General features: G+C 48.6%; 1 protein-coding gene across 5 annotated transcripts in view; it reads left to right on the top strand.

Annotated features, from left to right (window-relative positions):
- TSEN54 (tRNA splicing endonuclease subunit 54) overlaps nt 1–22,053 on the top strand; it is a 571,608-nt gene that overhangs the window by 11,594 nt on the left and 537,961 nt on the right. For 4 of the 5 annotated variants that reach the window (XM_069654778.1, XM_069654777.1, XM_069654774.1 and 1 more), the window contains exons 2-3: nt 18,447–18,611; nt 18,708–18,771. In XM_069654778.1, the coding sequence (XP_069510879.1) occupies nt 18,447–18,611; nt 18,708–18,771 (229 nt within the window). Of the gene's footprint in view, nt 1–18,446; nt 18,612–18,707; nt 18,772–22,053 lie in introns of those variants that run through there. The other variant, XM_069654779.1, reaches the window with a different exon arrangement.

The raw sequence follows: 22,053 nt of genomic DNA, 5'->3' as shown, positions 1-22,053 counted from the left end.
CAGCGCTTCAGTGCCAGTGAGCATGTAATCTATGCGCGTATGTACTCCATGTGGGCTTGAGTAATAGGAATATCCCCTCCGAACTCTGTGCCGCTGCCTCTGCACTTCCTGCGGCTTCAGTTCCTGCATCAGTTCCACTAGCGCTCTAGCGGCCGATGCCCTCTTCATACCTTTCCCATCTGACCTATATAGTGTTGGGTCCAGGGTGCAATTGAAGTCCCCTCCCCTCCCCTCCCCAAAGCTACAAAGCACCTTCTGTATTTTCCACTCCTCCCCTGCCCCTTGCACTTTCCTGTTTCCCTCTCCCCTGCTCCTTGCACATTCTCAATGTCACTGGGCCTAGTAAGATCATTGTTTTGTCCTCCCTTGTACCCCTGTCTTGCATATGGTCGCGATATTGATGAAATATGTCATATCATATGGTGCTAGCCGGGGGCCCAGAGACTTGAAGGTGGCGGTGCCATGGTTGGGCGCATAGGTGTTCTACAGATTCCTCTCTGTTCCAGGAGTCCGTGCATTACCACCAACCGACCCGTATCATCACGCTTACATTCCAATAGCTTAAAGGGAACCGTGGGTGCCCCTTGTATATACCGAGTATGTCACGCCCCTCACTCTCCCTCCCCACTTCCTCTCAATCATAGATTGCTTGGCGGCAGTTAAGTGTCTCTCCTGCAAGAGTGCGACTTGCACTCCTTTGTTTACCAGAAAAGTATGCACCCTGTTCCTCTTGATATAGCTGTTAAGCCCCCTCACGTTCCAGGAGACTATCCTAATGCCACTCATTTCCCCACTTTGGTATCTGTTTGCAGGGACATCCCTCTCACCCTTCTCTCCCCACCCCCTACTTTCCTCCCCTTCCCCATGTGTCTGCGCACCAGTAGGGTATCATCCTCCCGCCACCCAGCAAGTCACACTTTTACTTCCCTTCCCGATTCGCCCACCCACCCATGGTGGGTCTGTCCAGTGTGCCATTCAACTTGACATAAAACTTCCCCCTCCAACTTCCCAACATGCCAAACTAGTGCCCAACGGTTCACAGTCCATTCAAGCTCAGTTGCTTCTCGTGCTAACCAGTGTCTCACACCTCTCTCACCAGTTCTGTGTGCAGCAACGGAATGCTTTGTAGCTGCACTGCACCAGGGGCCGCCTTTGCTTCTGTACTTTTACGGTGCAGTCAACACTGCTATCTTGGCTGAGCCCCTCTCTATTAGCCCTCCTTGCCTTGAGAATGCCAGGATCGTCTTCCTGCCCCTGTAGTTCAGAAGCTTTGCAATCAAGGGTATTGGTGGCGTGCCAGGTGGGTGTTGCGCTCACCTGGTATCCACGGGGACGCCACCCAGCCAAAGGGACTCTGGTATCCTTCTCTGCGGTTCCCGCATGCGACCAGCGGGGAAGTTCTGCCTGGAATACAGGCGGGCAATGTTCAAGACTGGGCAACTGGGGTAAGTAACCACCCACCACCCCGTATGCCTGCAGTCCCTCTGGACCTCTCCTCACCTTGTTGTTAATTCAGTTGTGCTCTCCATCCTGCCTTCTTGGCAGGGGCGCGTTGTCCTTTGTGGGCGAATGCAAACTAGTTACTTCACTGATGCCGGCCTGCTTTGAGTCTTTCAGGTAGGTCTTATTGCTATTGTATGTTGTTATTCTTGCACTCCTTTCTTGGTTTAATAAATGTCTTTTTCTCTTCCTTAGGTGCATGGAAGTCCAATGTGATGCATTGGCGGAATTGGGTCTCGCCGGTAAATGATGGTGTATTAAGAGCGCTTTGTGTTAAGTAGGCGCTATGCGTAGCGCTATGATGCCTTGCCTTTGCTAACCTGTTTTTTCTTCCCATAGATCGCGGTGTTTACCCGGTGTATGAAATCCCGAGGCGATGCTGGTCGAGGGGCGACTTGCGAGGTAAGCTTTTCGGCACAGTTCGTTATGTTGTAAAAATGTCTGTCTTGTTTCTTCCCCTTTTACAGATCCGTCGGTCCGGGGGACGCGCTGATCCTAGGATGCTGATCGCAGGAGCTGTGGGCAGCTAACGATGAAAATTACAGCTAAGCCGCTGCTGCTAACAATGTCCTTTTGTCTTTTACAGATGCTGTTCTTCCAAGGCTCGCGGGTGCAGCAGAACACGATGAGCGTCACGTTGCAGGATTGCAAAGTAACCCGAAGCGTGTTATCCAAGTCGGGTGTGGTTTAAATAGCTACAAGAAAGTAGTCCAGGTAAAGTAGTTCTTAGAGTACCACACCCGAAACACTATACCGCATAGCTTGGTTCCAAGGAGCCAAGCTATGTGGATGCCTCCATGTTGGCTGGCGCTTAAAATAAAGTAGTTCCCTAAACACAAGTCTTCATTAAATATAAGCCTGGTGCCAAAGGCGCCAGGACTGGCCCCAGGAGGGCCTAGGCAAAGGCTGCCTAAGTTTGTTGGAGGCCCGACCAAGACCCCTTCTGGCCCATGGGCTTGCCAGGGGGGTTTCTGGATGTGGGTCCTGACAGTGGGGGGTCTCGATGGGCACGTTCCGCCGTGAAGCCCTCCAACAGGTCCCCACCCCGACTTCTGTAGGAGCATGTTTTCTACATATGTCGTGGGATCTCTCCCTTCCGCCCCCTCGGGCAGGCCCAGTATTAGAATATTATTGCACCAGGCTCTCCCTTCTGCGTCTTCGGCTCTGCTCTTCAACGCCACCAACTTCATCTTCAGTTTCCGGACCTCGAACTGGGTTGCCACTACACCCTGCTTGTTTTCCTCCAATTGCATTTCCACAGACTGTACTCTCTCCGCCAGCCCTCTTGCATCTTGTCTCGGGAGTCCCACATCTTTTCTGACTTCATCAATCCCCTTCTCTAGGGTCAACTGGAGTGTAGCTATAGCTTTCAGGATCTGCTTTCCGTCTGTTTTCGCTTCTGGCTGCACAGACAGGCTCTCATGTTGAGTCTCACCACCTCCTTCCCCTTTGCGGGTCAATGCCTCCATCTTAGTCTGCTCGGACTTGCCCTAATGCTGCTTGTCCGGCATGGGAATGGCCCGCTCCTTGTGTGGCAGCCTGGGCAGTTATACCTGTTTCCTCAGTGGGCGCCTGCCGTCGATAATGGGTTTTGTGCCTGTCTTTCAGTCAGCTTGCATATGGAGGTGCTGAGAGGGGGTCCACTGCCAGTGCCACATGGCCCTGTAGTCTCCTCCCCCCCTGGTCGCGCTCCAACCGTCTGTGTCTGGGCCAGAGGTGTCTGTACTATTCAGGCTTAAACATCCCGTCAATGTCTCATGGTTCCCTCTCGCTGCAGCTCCCTCCACTGGTCGCGTCGACTTCCCAGTGTGGTCCCTGACCCCTATTGCAGCAACTTTCAGTCCACTCTTTCACCCACCAACTCCCAGCACGGCCCGTTGTTACAGCACTCTATTTTTTGTCCTCGCTATAGGATGGGCACACCTCTTGGCCGCTCAAATCTGTCTGGTGTGTGCTAGGTGGCGAGGGGCTTCCCCCGACCCAGAATACCCCTGTGTGTGCTGATGCAGCCTCTTGTGTCCACCTTGGTGTCTACAGTCCATCAGCTGTCTCTACTCCTCAGGCGCTCCCCTTTCTCAGTGCTTTCATCCAGGGGTCCTGCTCCTATTAGGGCGTTGTCCCTCCGCACCTTACAGGCCCTCCCAGCTTTGGTCACAGCTCATCTATCAACTTGATTCGTTTATCCAGGACAAACTAATTTTACATCTTTGTAATCTCATTTTGCATTTATCTGCATTTATTTGCACCTGCTAACACTGAATTAGCTTTGGCAACGAGTAAGCACTCGTAACATTTGTGATTTCATCTGTTTAAATTACTTGTGTGTGTCTGTGAAGCGCTCTGCTAAGTAGGAACTACAGTTCCCAGGAGCCCTAGCGGCTATTTACTGAAACGTCAGGCGCTTCAGCGCCGGCGCTTCAGAGGCAAGCCGGTCCTCGCCGATCCTGCTGTCCCTGGCCAGAAATTCTGCCTCATCTTTCCTGGCTAGCCCTATTTTACGACCTCGGTAAGAATGGGAATAGGAGAACTCAGCAACCTTTTCTCCAAACTACAAGAGTCTCAGAAAATAGGAGCCATACACGCACATGCACAGGAAATCCTAGACAAGACCCATAGCGCCCAAGCAATACCTGAACACAATTCCTTTACGAATGTGAACGCAACACCCTCCTGCAGGCTGACAACTGTAGAACAGGCTCCCATTAGTGACCCTTCTAGGGCAGAAACCAAACAAATTCACGATAAAGAACCCTTGTCACTAAAACAGAAAATATGTCTTCTGAACACACGTTCCCTTAACCAACACGCTTCATGTGTACACGATTTGATCGTGTCAGACAATATCGACATAATGTGTATCACGGAAACGTGGCTACAGGACCCTATTGTACCCACCTGCTCCCTGGCAGTCCCTACAGGTTACACAATCCACTATGCTAACAGAGGAAGCGGGAAAGGGGGTGGAGTAGCCTAAATAACTCGAGAATCACTGCCGGTATTCTCCTCCTTACCCTTCTGTACAGGCTGTGAAATACTACACCTTAAACACTGTCCTACGGACAATAACTGCCTAAACTTCATACTTATCTATAGACCCCCTTCTTCGGAATCAGAGTTCAACGATGAACTTACAATTCTCGCCGATCCCCTTATAGGCCTAAATAAATCCACAATCATCCTTGGTGATTTAAACCGGTGGCGTGGAGATCCAAAAGACAAGGAAGCCATTTCTCTTGAGAAAACATTGGAAAAATACACTTCAATGTTATGAATCACGAACCTACCATGGCTAATGGCCATCAACTGGATTGGGTCATTACCAACAACCTAGAGACCAATAACTATGTCACCACCCCTTGCATTTGGTCTGACCATTATAAAATAGTTTTTGATATGCACCTACCTATCCCAGCAAAAAAAACCTCTAACAAGGCAAGTAAAGTTCTGTCCAGAAACTTTAAAAATATTGATAAAGCAGATTTGCAACTCTGCATCAATAGCATCTTAGCAGACATCAATGAAAAAGATTCTTGTGACACCATAATCAAAAAATATGACCAGCAGATGCTTACGTTAATAAATCAGAAAGCACCCAATCGAGGAAAAAACTGTAAGACTCAACCTTAACCATCAAAAATGGCTCTCGCCTGAACTCATCTCCCTCAAGAAAGGAAAAAAAGCGTAGTGAAGTTGAATGGCAAAAAAAACTAACGGAGGACCACAAAACAAACTGGAAGTCATTAGACAAATCCTACAAAACTAAGATCAACGAGGCGAAAAATAACTATTTCAATAGTCAAATTGAAGCGTCATCCAATTCAGCCAGTAAGCTATTTGACATTCTTAAATCCTTAGGAAAACCTAGGGCGTTGGCCCCTGAATTTATTCCCTCACAAACCGAATGCGAAAACACTCAGGCTGCTTTTGCAAATAAAATATCCAAAGCCAGAGAACAAATTACATTATCACAGGCCAATAAACCGCAACACAGCTTACCTGCAGAACAACTAACTCCAATGGACAAGGAGAAGTTTCAATTTCAATCCATCTCTTTAGAAACTATGTTAAAAACGTTAGCAACCATGAAACCATCCTCCTGCGCTGAAAACTTACTTCCTCCCAAGATCATCCTACAACATCCTGAAATTTTTGCGCCACTCTATACTAGAATTGTCAACACCTCATTTCGGGACCAAGTAGTACCCAACAATATAAAAAAGGTTACCGTCGCACCCTTGATTAAAAAACCTACCCTTGATCCTCGCGACCCTAACAACCTAAGACCCATCACTAATTGTAATTTTACACTTAAAGTACTAGATAAAATAGCAACAGCCCAACTCCAAGAATATGTAGAAAGCCATGAGATCTTACACCCTCAACAATCTGGCTTTAGAGCTGCGCACAGCACTGAAATCGCTATGCTGGATTTACAGTCTAAAATGCTGGAAATTATGGATCAGGGAAAGGCTGGTTTACTAATATTGTTAGATCTGAGTGCCGCCTTCGACCTGCTTGACCACCAGCTCTTGCAACAAGCACTGGAGAAGGTCGCAAATTGTTCCAAGGAATCTATAAGCTGGTTAACATCCTGTTTAGAAAACAGAATATCCAGAGTACACTGGGGTGACAAATTCTCCTCTGAATTTAACATCTTTTGCGGGATTCCACAGGGAGCTAGTCTATCCCCTTTACTTTTCAATCTGTATATCCGGCTTCTATGTGAGCTACTACAACAACTCCAGATATTCTTCACCAACTATGCTGATGATACTCAGCTGGTCCTGGAACTGACTGGGGATTACGCTAAAGATAGTAAGACTCTAAATACACTTTATGGTAACATCGAAGACTGGATGGACACTAACTGGATGTGCCTGAACAAAACCGAATTAATGGTATTCGGTTCTACTCAGGCACTTGCCAAACTGTCTGCGGAATATCAGGCTTTCAAAATCAAAGAGACCCTTATCCCTGTGACAGACAAAGTTAAAACTTTAGGCATGACGCTGGAAGAATCTCTCAATTCTGATGCTCAGGCGACCTACGTTAGTAAAAATTGCAACTACTACATCCGGCTACTTAAAGCCATCAGACCACTATTGAGTGACAAAAACAGCGCCACAATTGCAAGAGCGACCGTCATGTCACGTCTAGACTATGGTAATGCTCTCCTGGTAGGCAGCCAGTAAGCATAACATCCAAAAATTCCAACTTGTCCAGAACAACGCTATCAGAATGGTCAAAATGAAATCAAGAAGTGAACATATAAGTGAAGCTAGACGAGACCTTCACTGGATGAGAATAGAAGAACGTATTCAAGTCTATGTGCCTTACTCACAAGTGCTTATATGGCAAAGCACCTGCCTACATGAAGTCCAAACTCACGTTTTACCATCCTCGTAGGGCATTAAGATCAGAGGCAAATGGATTGATAACGCCCCTGAAATTCAAGAAAGAACTCTGCTTGGGCAGAGCTTTCCCGAACCGAGCAGCCTCCAACTGGAACAATTTACCTAAGCCCCTTAGATTGGAGTCCAACCTTCTGGTCTTTCGCAAAAAACTCAAAACAGAGCTCTTCAAGTAATCCCTCGACTAGGCCACTCTGAATTAGCTAACCGGTATAAATCTGTCTGCCGTCCCGTCGCCTCTTCTGGCTCTATCTTGAGCATGCACATGTCTTTTTGTAAGCGCCCTGATGCCCGTGGGCAGTCGGCGCTATATAAATATAACATCACCTCTCTCAATTTCGCAGCGGCTCTAGGTTGATGCTTCTACCTAGCTTCTTTCCGGAGTTGCTGTACCCCTGCGTAGTGCGTCGGCACCTCCAGCACACACCCTGCATGCTGCCTGTTCAGTCGGCTGTCTGAGAGAGTCCCCGGGTCTGCTGAGGGAGAGCACCTGCTCTGGTGCCCGCTCTACGCTTCTCTCCGACAAGGTTCATCAGGCAGGCGCCGCCATCTTGCCAGCGCTACTGCCAGACCATGCAAGGCTGCTTTCTGGCTGTCTTGTCTCTGTTCCTGGTCTGCCACCTTCTCAATGAATTCTGGCCACCTTGGGACGCTGGTGCGTTGTATTTTCTGGCTTAGGTGTTTGTTATTTTTAGCTTTAGAAGCTCAACCGCTACGGGGATCTGCTGCCTTCTTCATGGTGGATAGCCATGCCCCCCTACCATTTTGAAATCCTTAATGTCTTTTGCCAATTTTCTCTTCTTCAGTGGGCCAGTTTTGAATTGATCCAACTGTGAGTTGATCTGGGCTACCTTATCACTGACACTTGCCAGTGTCGTGTTTGCCTGAAATATTTCCTCCTCAGTTGTTCTGTACAGTGCTCCTGTATTTTGGCATGGATACGTTGGGCTGTGGTAATAGTGAGGACCATAAGGTCCCGACTGCACTTGTAGCTATGTGCTGTAGCTGGTCATATATTCCTCATCAAGCAACAGCACGGGTTCATTTGTCATGATGAATCCTAGTGGTATTATATTTGCTCTTAGGTACTCCCTTAGGAAGTGGCTGTGTAGTTCTGTTCGGAAGCATTTCTTCTTAAGTTGTAGCAAATCTTCTGTTGAGGTAATAGCCGTGGTTTAGCTTGTTCCAGCAGTGTTAAATATTGAGGGGATTCTAATGATCTAATTTGTCTGTTCTTCCGTGAAACTCAATGTGTTCTCCCCTGTGTCTCGAAATATGCTGTCACGGCTAGGGCTCTTTATTCCCAATGTGCAGTTCCCACTGCATGTGTCCATATAAGAAACTACTTGGGCGTGAAGCATGGACCCCAGGAGGGGTCTGTGGTTATTCCGTTTAAAATATTTGACTGGGAAGGAGGTGCCCCCTTCTCCCAAAATTATACCTGCATTTTTCCCATGGTGCTTTGCAGAAGAGGCTTTTCACAAATGCAAAAGCAGCCTTTTAAATAAATAATTTGGGCCGGTAGCACAGTGAATTGAAACTGCCAGGCCCTCAGGAACCAGTGCTGGAAACACCGGCACGATGGAAACAAGATGGCATTACGACAGTGTGTTTTCCAGAAACACTGGCACGAAAATGCCTGTGCCACTGGGAAAACCGTGCCGGAAACACTGGCACCACGGAGCAGGCGGTAACCAGGCCCAGGTATGGAGGAACAGGCCACAGGTGCCCCCAATGTACCCAGCTGTACACATTGAGCACAGGGACGGCTGAAAAGGAACACACACACACACACACACACACACACACACACACACACACACACACACACACACACACACACACACACACACACACACACACACACACACACACACACACACACACACACACACACACACACACACACACACACACACACACACACACACACACACACACACACACACACACACACACACACACACACACACACACACACACACACACACACACACACACACACACACACACACACACACACACACACACACACACACACACACACACACACACACACACACACACACACACACACACACACACACACACACACACTTTACAACACAACCATGCTGCCTCTCGTAGCAGTGGTCATGGACCTGGAGGTGCTGCATGCAGGAGTGCAGCTCTATGAGCAGGAGCTGCATCACTGGCAACAGGCCGACGGGCAATGGAGGAGGAGGAAAATGCAGATTAACAATGGCATGCAAGTTGCGCCACATTGGCGTGCACCTGTACTCCGCACAAGGCCTACACCCTGGGCCCTGACTGACAGGCAGATCTACATACTATACCACCTGAACAGGGAAACTATCCAGGAACTTGTGGAACTAATCCAGGACATCATCCAGAGCATCATAGGCATCCAGACTGCCAACCCCCTGTTTAAGTTGGTATCTGTGCTGCACTTTCTTGCCCAGGCACATTCCAGCACACAGTCCGCAAGCTGCATTGCGAGCTGCAGGTCCTGGATGACCTTCTGTGCCATGTGTCCCAGCACATTCCCCACCCAAACGCACAGGAAAACGCCACCAAGGTCTGTTTTCATGCACTCCCGGGCATTCCTAATGTATTGGGAGCAGTGCACAGCACACACATTGAGATAGTGGTTGCCCACACCACAGAGGAGGTGTATAGAAAAAGAAAGCTGTATCACTCATTGAATGTGCAGGTCTGGGATGTGGACCTGACTATCGCCCACTGCTGCGTCTGCTAGCAAGGTTCAACCCATGACTCCATGGTCCTGCGGAATAGCACCCTCCCTGCGTACATGGCACATTATGGAGGACAGCGGACCTTGCTGTGAAAGCATCAACACACCTCTTTGCATGTGCACCAGGGCACGGAGTGGGGGGGGGGGGACATTCACTGGCACCAGTGCGTGGCTCACATCCACCATGCCAATGCGGGGACACAATCGGCACGCAAGAGTGGGGGCCACAATGGACATCGGCCACATGTGTCAACGGAGGCACACCCCATCACAATCTGGGCACGGACGCACATGCAATGCACTACAGGTACCAGAATGCATCGCTGTCATGTCACAATACCCAGCATATCCTGACTCTGCACCACCCCCCCATTCATGGGAATCAGACCCTACAAATGGCCTGACCAGCATTGCCTGTCACAGGATGCATAAATGCGATTGACGGCCTGCAAGTGCACAGACCCAGATGCATGCGTCACTCGCTCGCATCCCAATATGTATGCACTGCAGTCACCTCAATCTAATGGCCCTCCCTATGTCCTATTCTATGCTGGTGATTCCGGTATCCCCTACTGCCATGGGCCAGACTCACCAGGAAATGGGATACAATTGCGCTTACATCAGAACACGGACAACAATTGAGAAGACCTTTGGCCTGTTAAAGGCACGTTTTCGGTATCTTCACCGCTCCGGTGGGGCACGAGTGTACAGACCAGTGAAGGTGGGGAAGATAGTCTTGGCCTGTGTCATGTTGCACAATATGTGTATCAGGCGTAACATACCCCTGCCCCCGGACATGCCTCCAGCGGATGCTGATGATGATCGTGACGGGGATGCACCTGTTGACATGCAACACCACCATTACCATTACATTACAGGGATGTCCAGGATGGGCGAGCAGCTGCCAGGAACTCATTCAGAACTACTTTTGAGCACCCAGTAAAAGGACGCAACCCATGGAACACACTGCATGTGAAGCAGTACAATAATAAATCACACCGCTTCATAAAATGAATGGCCAGATGTGAATTACTATGCAGAACCATGTGTATTTCGGATTTAACAAACATCAGCAAACGTGTGGGTCACCACACCCTCCCCAACTAACCCTCATCAAAACAACCCATAGGTTGCAGTGCTGTCACAAAGTCTGGAACTGGCTCACCTCCGTGACCTCTTTTTACACTTGCCATGCACTTTTGTGGGCGCAGGGATAAGTGCCTTGAGCTGCTCTGTTGGGAGCTGGCAGGCATGGTGATGGTTGGGGGACTAGTGGGTTTGGAACCTGCAGTTTAGTTTCCCTGTGCTATAGAGCCACCTGCAGGGAAAGGGCGAGGTCCTCAGCTAGTGCAGAGATTGCCTCGTTCCCCTCCCAGATCCTCTGTGCAAGCAGGACCATTGCGCTCAAGGAGTGTGGCCCAGGGCACTTGCACAGTGCTGGCCGGTGCCCTGCACACACTCCCGCATCATCCTGGCCTCCTCCAGCTGCTGGTGCACGAGTCCAGCCGTCTCCTCATGCCTTGCCTCAATCTGCTGTATGCGTGCATCCTTATTGCGGATGCAGGGGATCGGGTGGTGGATGTTGTCTGTGGAGGTCAGAGGGGCTGAATGAGGGAATGTGGTAGGGGGTGTGTTCTGGCGACCCCTCAGTTGTGTCCCCACCCTCCTGCCCATCGTCTTCTGTCGAGGGGGCAACATACATGGGAGGCTGGTGGGGGGGAATGGCCATCTTGGTGGCCCACACTGATTGTGTCTGTGGCAGCCGGGTGTGCCTCTCTGGGTGTAGCTGGTGTTTCTGCAGGAAAGGTGGCATGCTCACTGGTCCTGTGGTTTGTGTGGCCGGTGCTGTTGTGGAACTGGTAGTGGTGTTGTGGGGCATGGCTCTTCTCCTCTGTGTGGGTGGCCGTGAGGTGCTTGGTCCACCTTGATCACTGTGAGATTAGGTGCCTCTGGGGGTGAGTGGGCATGCCATTATTCACCTCTGTGACAATCTATGGCCTTGCAACATGCAGTTCATACATCGTGTGACATGATGCCTGTGCATGGAGTTTTACAGTTCATATGTTGGACTTTTGTATGGCGCCTATACACAAGTGTTTCCATGCGCCACAAGACGAATGGGAACGGGTATAGGTGAAGAAATTAGAACTAACAGTCGTACGCCTTGTGACATTCATACTGTGCAAGTGCAGGGAACAAAAAAGTGCAGGGGAGGGAGGAGTAAGGAGGCAGGGATGGGAGGGGGTGAAATGCAAGGGGTGGGGGTGCAAGGGGCTGAGCAAGTGCTGATGGGAGCCACAGGGGGTGGTGCAAGGGGTAGAAGGTGGGGCGGGGGAGTACAGTGCGAAGGATGGGGTGGACCAGAATCGAACTAGACCAGGGAAGGGTGCCAGAGGGCGAGTGCTGGTAAGGGATGCTGGGGGAGACTGGTCGAGTATGGGCTGTCCCCAGTAAGACTTATGAGGGACCAGGCCCCGGACAGCCTTATGGATGAGGCAAAGGGTCTGGATTTTGATCCTTGCAGTCACCCGGAGCCAGTGGAGAGATTTGGGGGCTGCAGGGCCGCGGTCCCAGGGCTTGAGGCGTAGAATGATACATGCAGCCGTATTCTGGATTAGTTTGAGGGGGCAAAGGGAGGTAAGAGGTAGATTGAGGAAGATACTGTTGTAGTAGTCAAGCCTAGAGCGAACCAGAGCTGCAGGTCTAGCCAGGTCGTCGCTTCTTCGGGCGTGTGGAAAAAAAACCGTCTTGCTCTTATGTATCACTTTCAGTTTTGCGGGATATAGCAGCATATATTTGATCCCCGCCGCATGCAGCCTTCTTTTGATCGCCACATAGCTGAATCGCTGCCTTTGGACTAGCATTGTGTAGTCTGGATATGCCGTGATGGCGCACAACGCCCTCTCAATGGTTCCTCCTTTGCGGAAGTATTCCAAAATCTTGCGATCCTTATAATTCAGTATTTTCGCTATTATAGGCCGGGGGGGAGCCTCCGGTTGTGGCTTCCTCATGAGGGCTCTGTGTGCACATTCCACCGCAAACCCCTGCGAGAGTTCTGCAGCCCCTTTTTCTTGTAAGAGTAGATTCTCGATATAGTCCGTCGGGTCCCGTCCTTCCTCTCCTTCCGGCAGGCCCACCACACGAATGTTGTTCCTCCTCGCTCTCCCTTCAGCCTCCTCCGCCCGAGTCTCCAGATTGGCTACCTGTTGTTTGAGCATGTCGATCTCTTGTACGTTGCTAGTGCTAGTGTCCGTGTTGATTTTCACCGCACTCTCCTAGCTGCTTGTTCTCTCCACCAGCCCCCTGACGTCTTGCCTCAGCAGGGTAACCTCTATGCCCACTGCGTCTATTTTGGCCTCCAGGGAAGTGCGCAGGTCCGACATCGCTGTCCCCCATGAGTCTCGCAGCTCCGTTATAGCCGCTAGTATCTGATGTTTGTCAGTAGCTGCAGCGCTCTCCGCTGGTGCCTTCGCTTCTTTAGACGCTATGACTGCCAGAGATTGCTGTGTTTTGGCGAATGCTTCCATCGTGGATTGCTTAATATTGGTTTTACCCACAGCCCCTCGCCCTGACATCTTGCAGCCTTCGTTATGCACCTGGGTTGACTGGCCTCCGGTGCGCAATCTTGCTTTCCTATGTAAGCTCGCCCCCGGTATAGGCAGCCGTCCCAGAGGAGCCCTGGCGCTCGCCTCTCTATGCTGAGCTCCAAGTTCCGAGTGGGCTGTGTCCTCCCACGTATCCGACGTGTCACTGCGTCCAAGAGACCGCACACCATTCACAGCTGTTATGCCCAGCTTTGGCTCAATGCTCCCGTGTCTTTTCTCTGGACACCACTGTCACTGTTGCAATGGCTTATCTTCCGGGTCCAGCGAACACTTACAGCATCCCCTACAACAATAGTTTTGCACCTGGTGCCGGGATGCCAGGCTGCACAAGTGCCTATGTCCTCACACTGCAGGCCCTAGACCCTTTTGGGGCCTACTGCATTACCTCAGTTCACCGTGGTAGGCTCTTCCATGCGCTGCATGTGCTCATTTAAACCCCCATGTTTCCCGTGGCGCTCCACACCAGCAGTGTCCCAGTGGTGCAGCCTACCGGCCCGTGTTTCACTGAGCAGATTAGTCGTGCAGGGAAGCTGCTACTGTCAATTGTTCCTCAGCCTGCAGAACTTTCCTGCCTACTACCAACTTTCAAAAACACAAAGTATCCAGTGCTTTCCGGCAGCCCGTTATGCCGTGCACACCAGGCATTCACACGCTCACTCAGATGTCAGGCTCGTAGTGCGGGACCGGTCATTCTCCGCCACTACAATGTCACGTGCCCGTTCTCTCCCATGCCTTCCGGTCCTCACTGCAGGGGGAAGAAAGCTACCGTCGGCACCTCTGCTCATCCCGGGCGAGGTCTTTCACTTTCGCCGGGACTCGAGTGCTGGGCATCCGTCACGGGGCCACGCGCAACTCTGCTCACTTCAGGGCACCGCAAGTTGCTGTCCTCAAGCCGCCGTCGAGCTGCCCATCCATATCATTGCGGGCCATGGCACTTGCTCGCCGAGCATTCCTTTGTTCACTGCCGCTGCCATTTTGTTTACCATTTCGCCGTGCCGGCTCCCGATACAAAATAGCGCATCTTCTGCTACAGTATCTTCAGCAGTCCGCCGATGCACTCAGACTGTGCCTGAACCGTTCCCACGCCTATCCATGTGCTCTGTGGTTATAATGTTCCGCTAAAGCTTGCGTTTTTCCTTCGGATCACCGCGTCGGATCACGGAGCTCACGGATAGTGCAGCCTACTCCATGGCTGCTTGGCCACGCCCCCCAACTTGAAATGTTTAACTCTGAAAGCTTTATATTTGTAGACTGAAAATCTGGATCAATGTGGATATCTTCATCTGCCAATTAAAGAAAAAAGAGACATAATCACCTGTAGATGTGCTGCAACACAATAATACACTTAGCTTTGAAGGTGCACCAAATTGGGCGGTCCTGGTCTTTAGCTTTTGATGCATCAGTGGAAAACCATTTTATTGCATGAATGATTAAAAGGGAGGCCATCCCTGAGAGATTTGGGAAATTGGCTATAGAAGGTTGCTGTAATTGTCCATTGCATTTGTCGACCAAACTTTGATCACAGTTTGTCTATGTGCAGAGGGCAAGTAGATTTGCATTGGTGGGCAATAGTATGTTTTGCCTTGACTAAAATGTAGGTTTCTTTTAAACCGGCTGCCACTGTGAGAAACGTGAGGGTATTCTCACTCCTGCTTCCCCGTGATCCTCTTCTCAGGTGGCCAGGTAAAGGCCATTGCTTTTGGATCCTGACACTGGGGGTAGAGAAGCAATGGAGGATCACCTGGGTGGAGGTTCCTTGGGGATTTGGAGTGGGGTGCCCACTGGTGAGACATGGCATCCCCCTTTTCCTATTGACAACCAACCTTCCCCTCCTACGTCCTTTAAAGGCTGCTGTAAGCCTCTCCCCTCATTTCCTTACATTTAACCTCTGAAGGTACTGAGACGAGGAAGAGGTGACTAAGTGTAATGAACACTAGAACTTAATTTCATCACTCTGGTACTGGGAAGAAGATGCCTGCAGAGTGCTTTGAAAGTCAGGCATGTCCATTTAACTATGGTCAGTCAAGTCCATTTGTGAATCCACACCTGCAATCTGTTAAGTGGTTGCAGGTGTATAAAGGGAGACCAGTGGGACCGCAGAGAGAGTAACAGGGAGGCCTGTGTGGGAGAGACCAGCAGGAGACCAGTATTGATAGGAGTCAGCCGTGGTGGGACCTGAGGGGGAGCCAGGACGCCGGTAGATGTCCCAGACAACCTATGTAGCCTAAGGCAAGTCGAGCCGTTAGGCTGCCACAGGTGTGGGAGCCTCTGTTACCCAAAGAAAGTAGCTGGCTTTGCGAGCAAGGAAGGAGAGCAAGAGTGAGGGTATGAATGCTGTCCGTGGAGCAGATCAGCTGGCGTGTGATCTGAAGAGCCCATAGTGCTGGTGGGGCTCGTGGAGACCAGCCTGCTCCCCTAAGAGGCAGAACAGAAGCCTTGCAGCCACTGGAGGAGAAACGCACAAGACCGGTGAGTGGAAAGAGGGGTCACTCCAGACTAGGGGCTCTCCTATGGGCGATGAATGAATGCCAAGTGCCGTATGACACCGATTGACTTTCGAATTGAATGGAACTTTGAAATTAAGTCAAACTACGTATATTGAATTCGGAACTGAATAAAAACTCGAAGAAGAGTTAAATCATACATATTGAACACCGAACAGAATGAAACCTTGAATTAAAGCGAAACTGCACACACTGAATATTGAATTGAATAAAACTTTATGGGCAAAATCGATAGTTGATGAAAGCTAAAAGGGAAAGTGCCCTTGTTAAAGCAATATACGGAAAAGAGCACAAGTATGAGAGAGTGCAACAGAAAGGTGGGGAATACCACCTCAAAGGAAACTCTTATGAATGACTACAGTGCTGCAAGGCCAAAGACTGGCAAAGAGTTGTGTGACACATGATGGCAAAGCCAAGAGGCTGACAAAGAGAAGCCAGGAGACCTGTATTTAAAGCCAAGAGGCCAACAAATAGAAACCAAGTGAAAGTGAATTTCGACATGGGTAAATACAGAAGAGCCTGTGTAGACGGGAGAGCCTAGGGTTCCTGGTTCCGCGACCTGTGATGGATGGACCGTGTGGTCTAACAACTGCGCCTAGACATGGGAGCCGTGCGTTATGAAAGCCAAAGACATTGTGAAATATACCAACAAGGAGCACTGCAAGTAAGCTGGTGATGCAAACCAGAAGGAGGGTCAAGTTGACCTGGATTTGTGTTGAACTTTGAAAGATTGAAACCAAAATCTGTTATTGCATTGAGGTTTGGGGAAGGGAACCCTGAGACCTAAGGAACTACATCGCTGTTTTGACCCTTTTATTTTGAACTGTGTTGCTTGGAACTTGGGGAAGGGAACCGCAAGGATTGTGTGGAACTGTATTGCCTTGAACTGGAGAAAGGTAATCTTGAGACTTTTGTGGAACTTTCTTGAACTTGGGAAAGGGGTGCTGGAAAAGAGGCTAAGAGCTGGGAGCAGCTCAGACTTTGTGTTGAACACCATTTCGTTTATTATTGCATCCCTACATGTTAGTTAGGATAGGTATGGACACTGACAGACATTTAAGTTGAAGTCTTTGACTCCAACTTTCCTTAGTTTTGTGCAGGTAGGGAAATCCCACCTTAGCGTAGATATGATTTAAGTAATTTATAATGCACCTGTATACATTCTAGGTGCGACAAGACAAGGGAGGGAGGACAAAACAAACTATTTTACTAGGCCTTGTGTCACAGAGTGTGCAATTGTGATATGCAAAAGTGCAGGGGGGGGTGAGAGGGGAGGTGGAAAGTGTAACCGGGGGGGGGGGGGGGAGGAGGAGGAGGAGGAGGCGGAGGAGGGAGAGAGAGAGAGAGATTCACATCCCCCACCCCCTCTCTCTGCCTGGAGAAGCAAGCTGGGCAAGTTAGGCCTTCTATCGGCCTGACCTTTGATTTAATAAACCATTTGTTGAACTTTCAATCTGTTGTCTGTGTCTTGCTTCATGATGCCTTCACACCACCCAATTTGTAAGATTCCATAGAATCTACATGTGCAAATAAAGTTACCTGGGATTCCATCGTAAGGGCCACACATTATAGCTTGATGTGGGGAATAATCTAAAAGAGGAGGCCCATGCAATATTCCCATCATGTAAGTAGTAAGAGGCAGCACCAGCAGATTGAGGCATAGAAAATGTCCGATGAAGTCACAATGCCATCTAGAAAGCAATTATTTATTTATTTTAATTCTTCTTAACGCGCCTAATAGCGCACATATATTAAACCAGTAGATGCCTCCTCTTTCAGGACCCTGGTCAATTTCCCGACATTTCCCATTTGAGTGTGCGGGAATTCCACATTTATGTCAAGAGAGAACAAAAATAAAAGCCTTTTTTTCTTGGAGGTAATTTCTGAATCAAATCTTAAAATGTAGTTGTATCCTTCACAAAAACACCTCTAATACATGGGTGAGAAACCCAATCAAGAATTTGAATATAGCCATATCTGTCCATTTCTGCAAGATGCAAAGCCTGTTTACACCATATAAAATCTAAAGGATGAAACTGATCATAGCATTGCCGCAATCGCTGCACAACTCCACTTTTCCATTTGTGGAATCGAAAACTCATATCCAGGAGTGAAGGCCTCATTCCACTCCAGCGAGAGCAGTCAGACGGGGCTCCATATTTTTTGATAGCTCGATTACAGTAGTCAAAAGCTGTTTAAGTTGAATGGGGAGCTCTTGTCATCAATTATCTAGCCCTTGAGATATCCAAAGTGGATCCTTCAGTGGTGTGGGGAGGCCACATTGTTCGAAAGAGGGCCCCTTATTGTCTTAAGTATTTTTCACCCAATCAAGTGTCGGTTGTAATTGCAGGGTGCACAATTTCCACCTGCCACTAGCCATTGATTAGTAATAATTGACTCTTGGAGAGTAAGAAATGGCGTGCTATCTGTATGTATAGAATTGAGGTAGCAAGTGACCTTTTCATGTCTGGCTATAAGCTTGCAACTTAAAATGTTGCACCCTGTTAAATGCACCGCAAGCAGGGGTACGAATTTCAGGTTGCGACTTACTACATATCTGAGCTGGGTAGTAACGTCTGTTATTGGCTCCTCCGAAAAGTATTTTGTTTTGCACTGTGCACTATGAAAGTATTTTCTGTTATTGATGTCACTGTCCTTGGGTGCTACCTAGGCCTGCAGACCTGTTTGCAGCACGGTCACGGGAGCACAGCCTACCACAGCGCACACATGGACAGAAGGACTTCATTTGTGATTACTCAGAAGCACAAGCTGAGAAACTACGTCTCTGCCGCGAGGAGCAATGGCAGTTGCTATCGGAGGAACGTGTGGAACGGCTGTAAGTTCCCATCCCTTGTTCTTTGCCTCTATATCATTTGGTTTGTGTTTAGTCATTGATCTCCATTGATATTTCTGTTTTTCCTCTTGTTTTCAGTGGAAGTTTGGTGAAGGCCAAATGGAAGCCACGGAAAGGCATTGTGGAATTGAAGTCTGCTGCGGTAAGTCTGATGACAGAACTTGTTGTGGAGAGAGTGCAGCTGCATCCTTGTGAGAAATACCGGAACTGTCATTTATTATGGCAATCCCTATTTTCCTCCCTAAAATCAGACAAATAATATGTTAATAATAGTAATACGTTTATGAGTGTGTGTGTGTAGGAAGAAGGCGGTTGGTGCCCCAAGTGTTGAAGATGGTACCTCAGAGGAGGGAAAAAGGTGGGAAAGACCTAGAGACGATTGAGTGGGACAATAGATAGGAGGGTGGTGCCCATAGGGGTAAAGAAGGTGGGAGTGACCGAAGGGGTAATGGAGTGGAGAGAGATCGTAACCAAGAGGAGAGGGGCTCCCAAAGGGGTGAGGAAGTTGGGAGAGAAAGGAGTCGGAAAAGAAATGTGATGAAACTGTAGATGATCGGAGTATCATGAAGAGCATTTGCTACAAGGAGAGTGGTGGCCAAAGTTGTGGAGAAGATGGAGAAGAAAATGGAACTTGTGACCCTAGGAGTTGGAAGAAGTTTGGTGAGCATAGCTGTGAAATGTAAGACATAGAATATACATTTGGAGAGGAAGTACACCAACAAGAAAAGGAATGGTGAGTTGGTGCAGGAATTGATAGGAGTGGAGAGCCAGAGTAGTATTGGGAAAACGGCAAGAAGAACTGGTGCAGGGGTTTCTGAGAGGGATAAAGGAGTGGAGAACTGCAGTATGATCAGAAGAAGCAAGAACAGTGACTGAGCTAGAAATAGGCGGAGGTTGAGTCTGGGAAGGATCCTCAAAGAGAAGGGGGCAAGGACATCATGGCTAGGTGGGAGAGCCGTGGTGGACTGGCCTACAGGGTGGTGATTTCATGGTGGGCCACTACTCCATGTGCCTATTTGGTGGGGTGACTCTGGTGTTTTACTCTTAATCTCTTTCCCAGTCGCCCATCGCTCACACAGTGTAATATAGGGCTACTTTGCTAAATATTTCTAGGGCCTCTTTTGGTTCCAGGTCCACCTCTGAGTGAGAGTCAATATAGTTGGCAACTCACTCATCCTTCTGAGCTTCCATGGTCCACTCCTAGGACTTTGGGACTTAACAAGTGCTTTGTCCAGGGTTCTCGTCCTCTTGCCAGGGGAATATGAACTCTTGAACGAGACAAACCACCATGAGAAGCTGTCTAGTCTCTATGGAGGAAGAAGGGGAAGACGTCCCCATGGAATCGGGGTTGGGCTCAAAAGACTCCCAGAATAGATGTGACCCGGATCCATTGAAAACCCAGAGACTGTGTCTGGGTGCCCATTGGGGTTGGAGGCTGGGGGCATTGGGCACAATGTATGTCGCAGGGGAAGGGAGGGAGTGCGGGATGGGGTTTTGAGGGGTGAAACCCCTCCACCCCACTTTCCAAAAGGCAGAGGTGCTGCTCTAAGGGGTATTTGCACGGGGTGAAACAGCCCTAAATTGTCTTTAAAAAAAAAAGCATTATTTTTTATTTCGTGCACTTAGCTAATCATAACTTTAGGCACATGTAAAACCAAAATAGAGTGAATTCATTATTACATTATCCAGTAGTTATCAGCAATTGGCTATTTCCTAGTTTACAATAAATAAATACAAAATTAGCACATTCTCAACAACTAAAACATTATGCTACAGATTTGGCTATGGCAACCATGAATTTACGTAATTGATAAAAAGCAGCTCCAGTGACAACCAGGGATTCAGCTGATAATATTGCTCCCCATAATTGATTGGAACTAATGGGGTCAAACCGGGACACATATTTGGCATACTCCTGTCCATCGACTACCTTTAACACCTGGCAGTTTGTTACAATATGCCTTGCAGTCTCACATGTGTTGCAAAGTCTGCAACACCTCGCCTCTGCAGGCGAGTTTGTCCAACAACCTATATATTTTTGCAGAGGCAAGAGATTGCACTGTAAATAGATGATGAATCTCCTATGCTTCACATCACTTATCTTTGTTAAGTATGGGCAAGGGCAGTTAACCTTAATACTCTGTGAGCCCTCCATCCTTGTGGCATTTAAGACCATGGCCCACTGAAGTGTCCCTTTTTTAAATACATTATGTTCATTAGGCCTAGAGGACATTTGGTAAAAAGTATATACAATATTGTCCATATGGGGCAAAACTTATCGCTCAGATTTTTTAAAAAATAAACGTTCTTACTCATATCATAGAGTCCATCATTTCGGCTAGTAGTGCCTTTAACGTGCCATTCTCATCCAGGCAATCCCCCAATTGGCATATCATTTACAGCGTCTAATTAACCATCTTGTGCAAATTCAAACCTAGCCACTTCCACCGGAACAGCGGATGGAACACCAAGTATAGACCGTAGTATTCTCCCCTCTATGCATTCAAACCATTCCACATAGGACTCGGCTAAGACTTCCAGGCCACATAGCAGGCCAGGGACTATACTTGTGTTTTAATTGCTACCAACCCGTCCACATTATTACCTCCTCTACAAGCCATATATCTTTTTATTAGCTGCCACCTTTTCATAATGTTTGCAGTAATGTGATCTTCAAAAAAACGTCTTAGTAGGTAGTGACTTTATTGGGAATCCTAAATAGATATTTTTGCTCACCACCTCCAAAAGGAGCTGACCCATTTTCCAAACAAGTTGACTACCCACACTGCATTTACTATTAATTATCAAAACCTTAGGTGTTACTGTATTAATAGTGACATGGTTTGCTGCAACATGGATCCACATGGTGGTGATTGAAATCTGGAGGCCAATCAGCGTTCAGTCTATTAAAACAATGTCATCAGCGTAGAGCAGCCAGGGCACCGGCTCAAGGCAGATCCATGGGGGAAAGGTGCGAATAAAGGTAGAGGCAGTATCCAGGTCTGAAATGTACAGATTAAACCAGAGTGGCACCAGGCCGCACACTGTTAGGCAGCCATCCTGATTCAATAGCACAGAGACCAGTGTATCACTACATAGGAGCTGGATGAAGTACAACAGAGCTGGGTCCACTCCCCATTTTCTCAGTTTCTCCCAAAGTAAAGGTCGGGAGACTGAAAGGATTTGGCGAAGTCAACGAAATGGAAGTATTACTTTCCATTCAGATTTTTCAAAGTTTCCCCAGTCAAATACTGCAATGCACACAGGTTTGTAATAGTGCTGTGACCCCTTCTGAACCCTGTTTGAAATTTACTCAGGAGGTGGTTCTCATCCGCCCACTGTGACCAGCACTTCAACAAGAGGGCTGCAAAGAAGTTTGAACTGCAGTCCAACATAGCAAGTAATCTGTAATTACAAGCGTCAT

The sequence above is a fragment of the Ambystoma mexicanum genome, chromosome 3q, assembly GCF_040938575.1.
Source record: "Ambystoma mexicanum isolate Mex_15411 chromosome 3q, UKY_AmexF1_1, whole genome shotgun sequence".
Taxonomy (NCBI): Eukaryota; Metazoa; Chordata; class Amphibia; order Caudata; family Ambystomatidae; genus Ambystoma; species Ambystoma mexicanum.
This window is presented reverse-complemented; position numbering and strand designations above follow the sequence as displayed.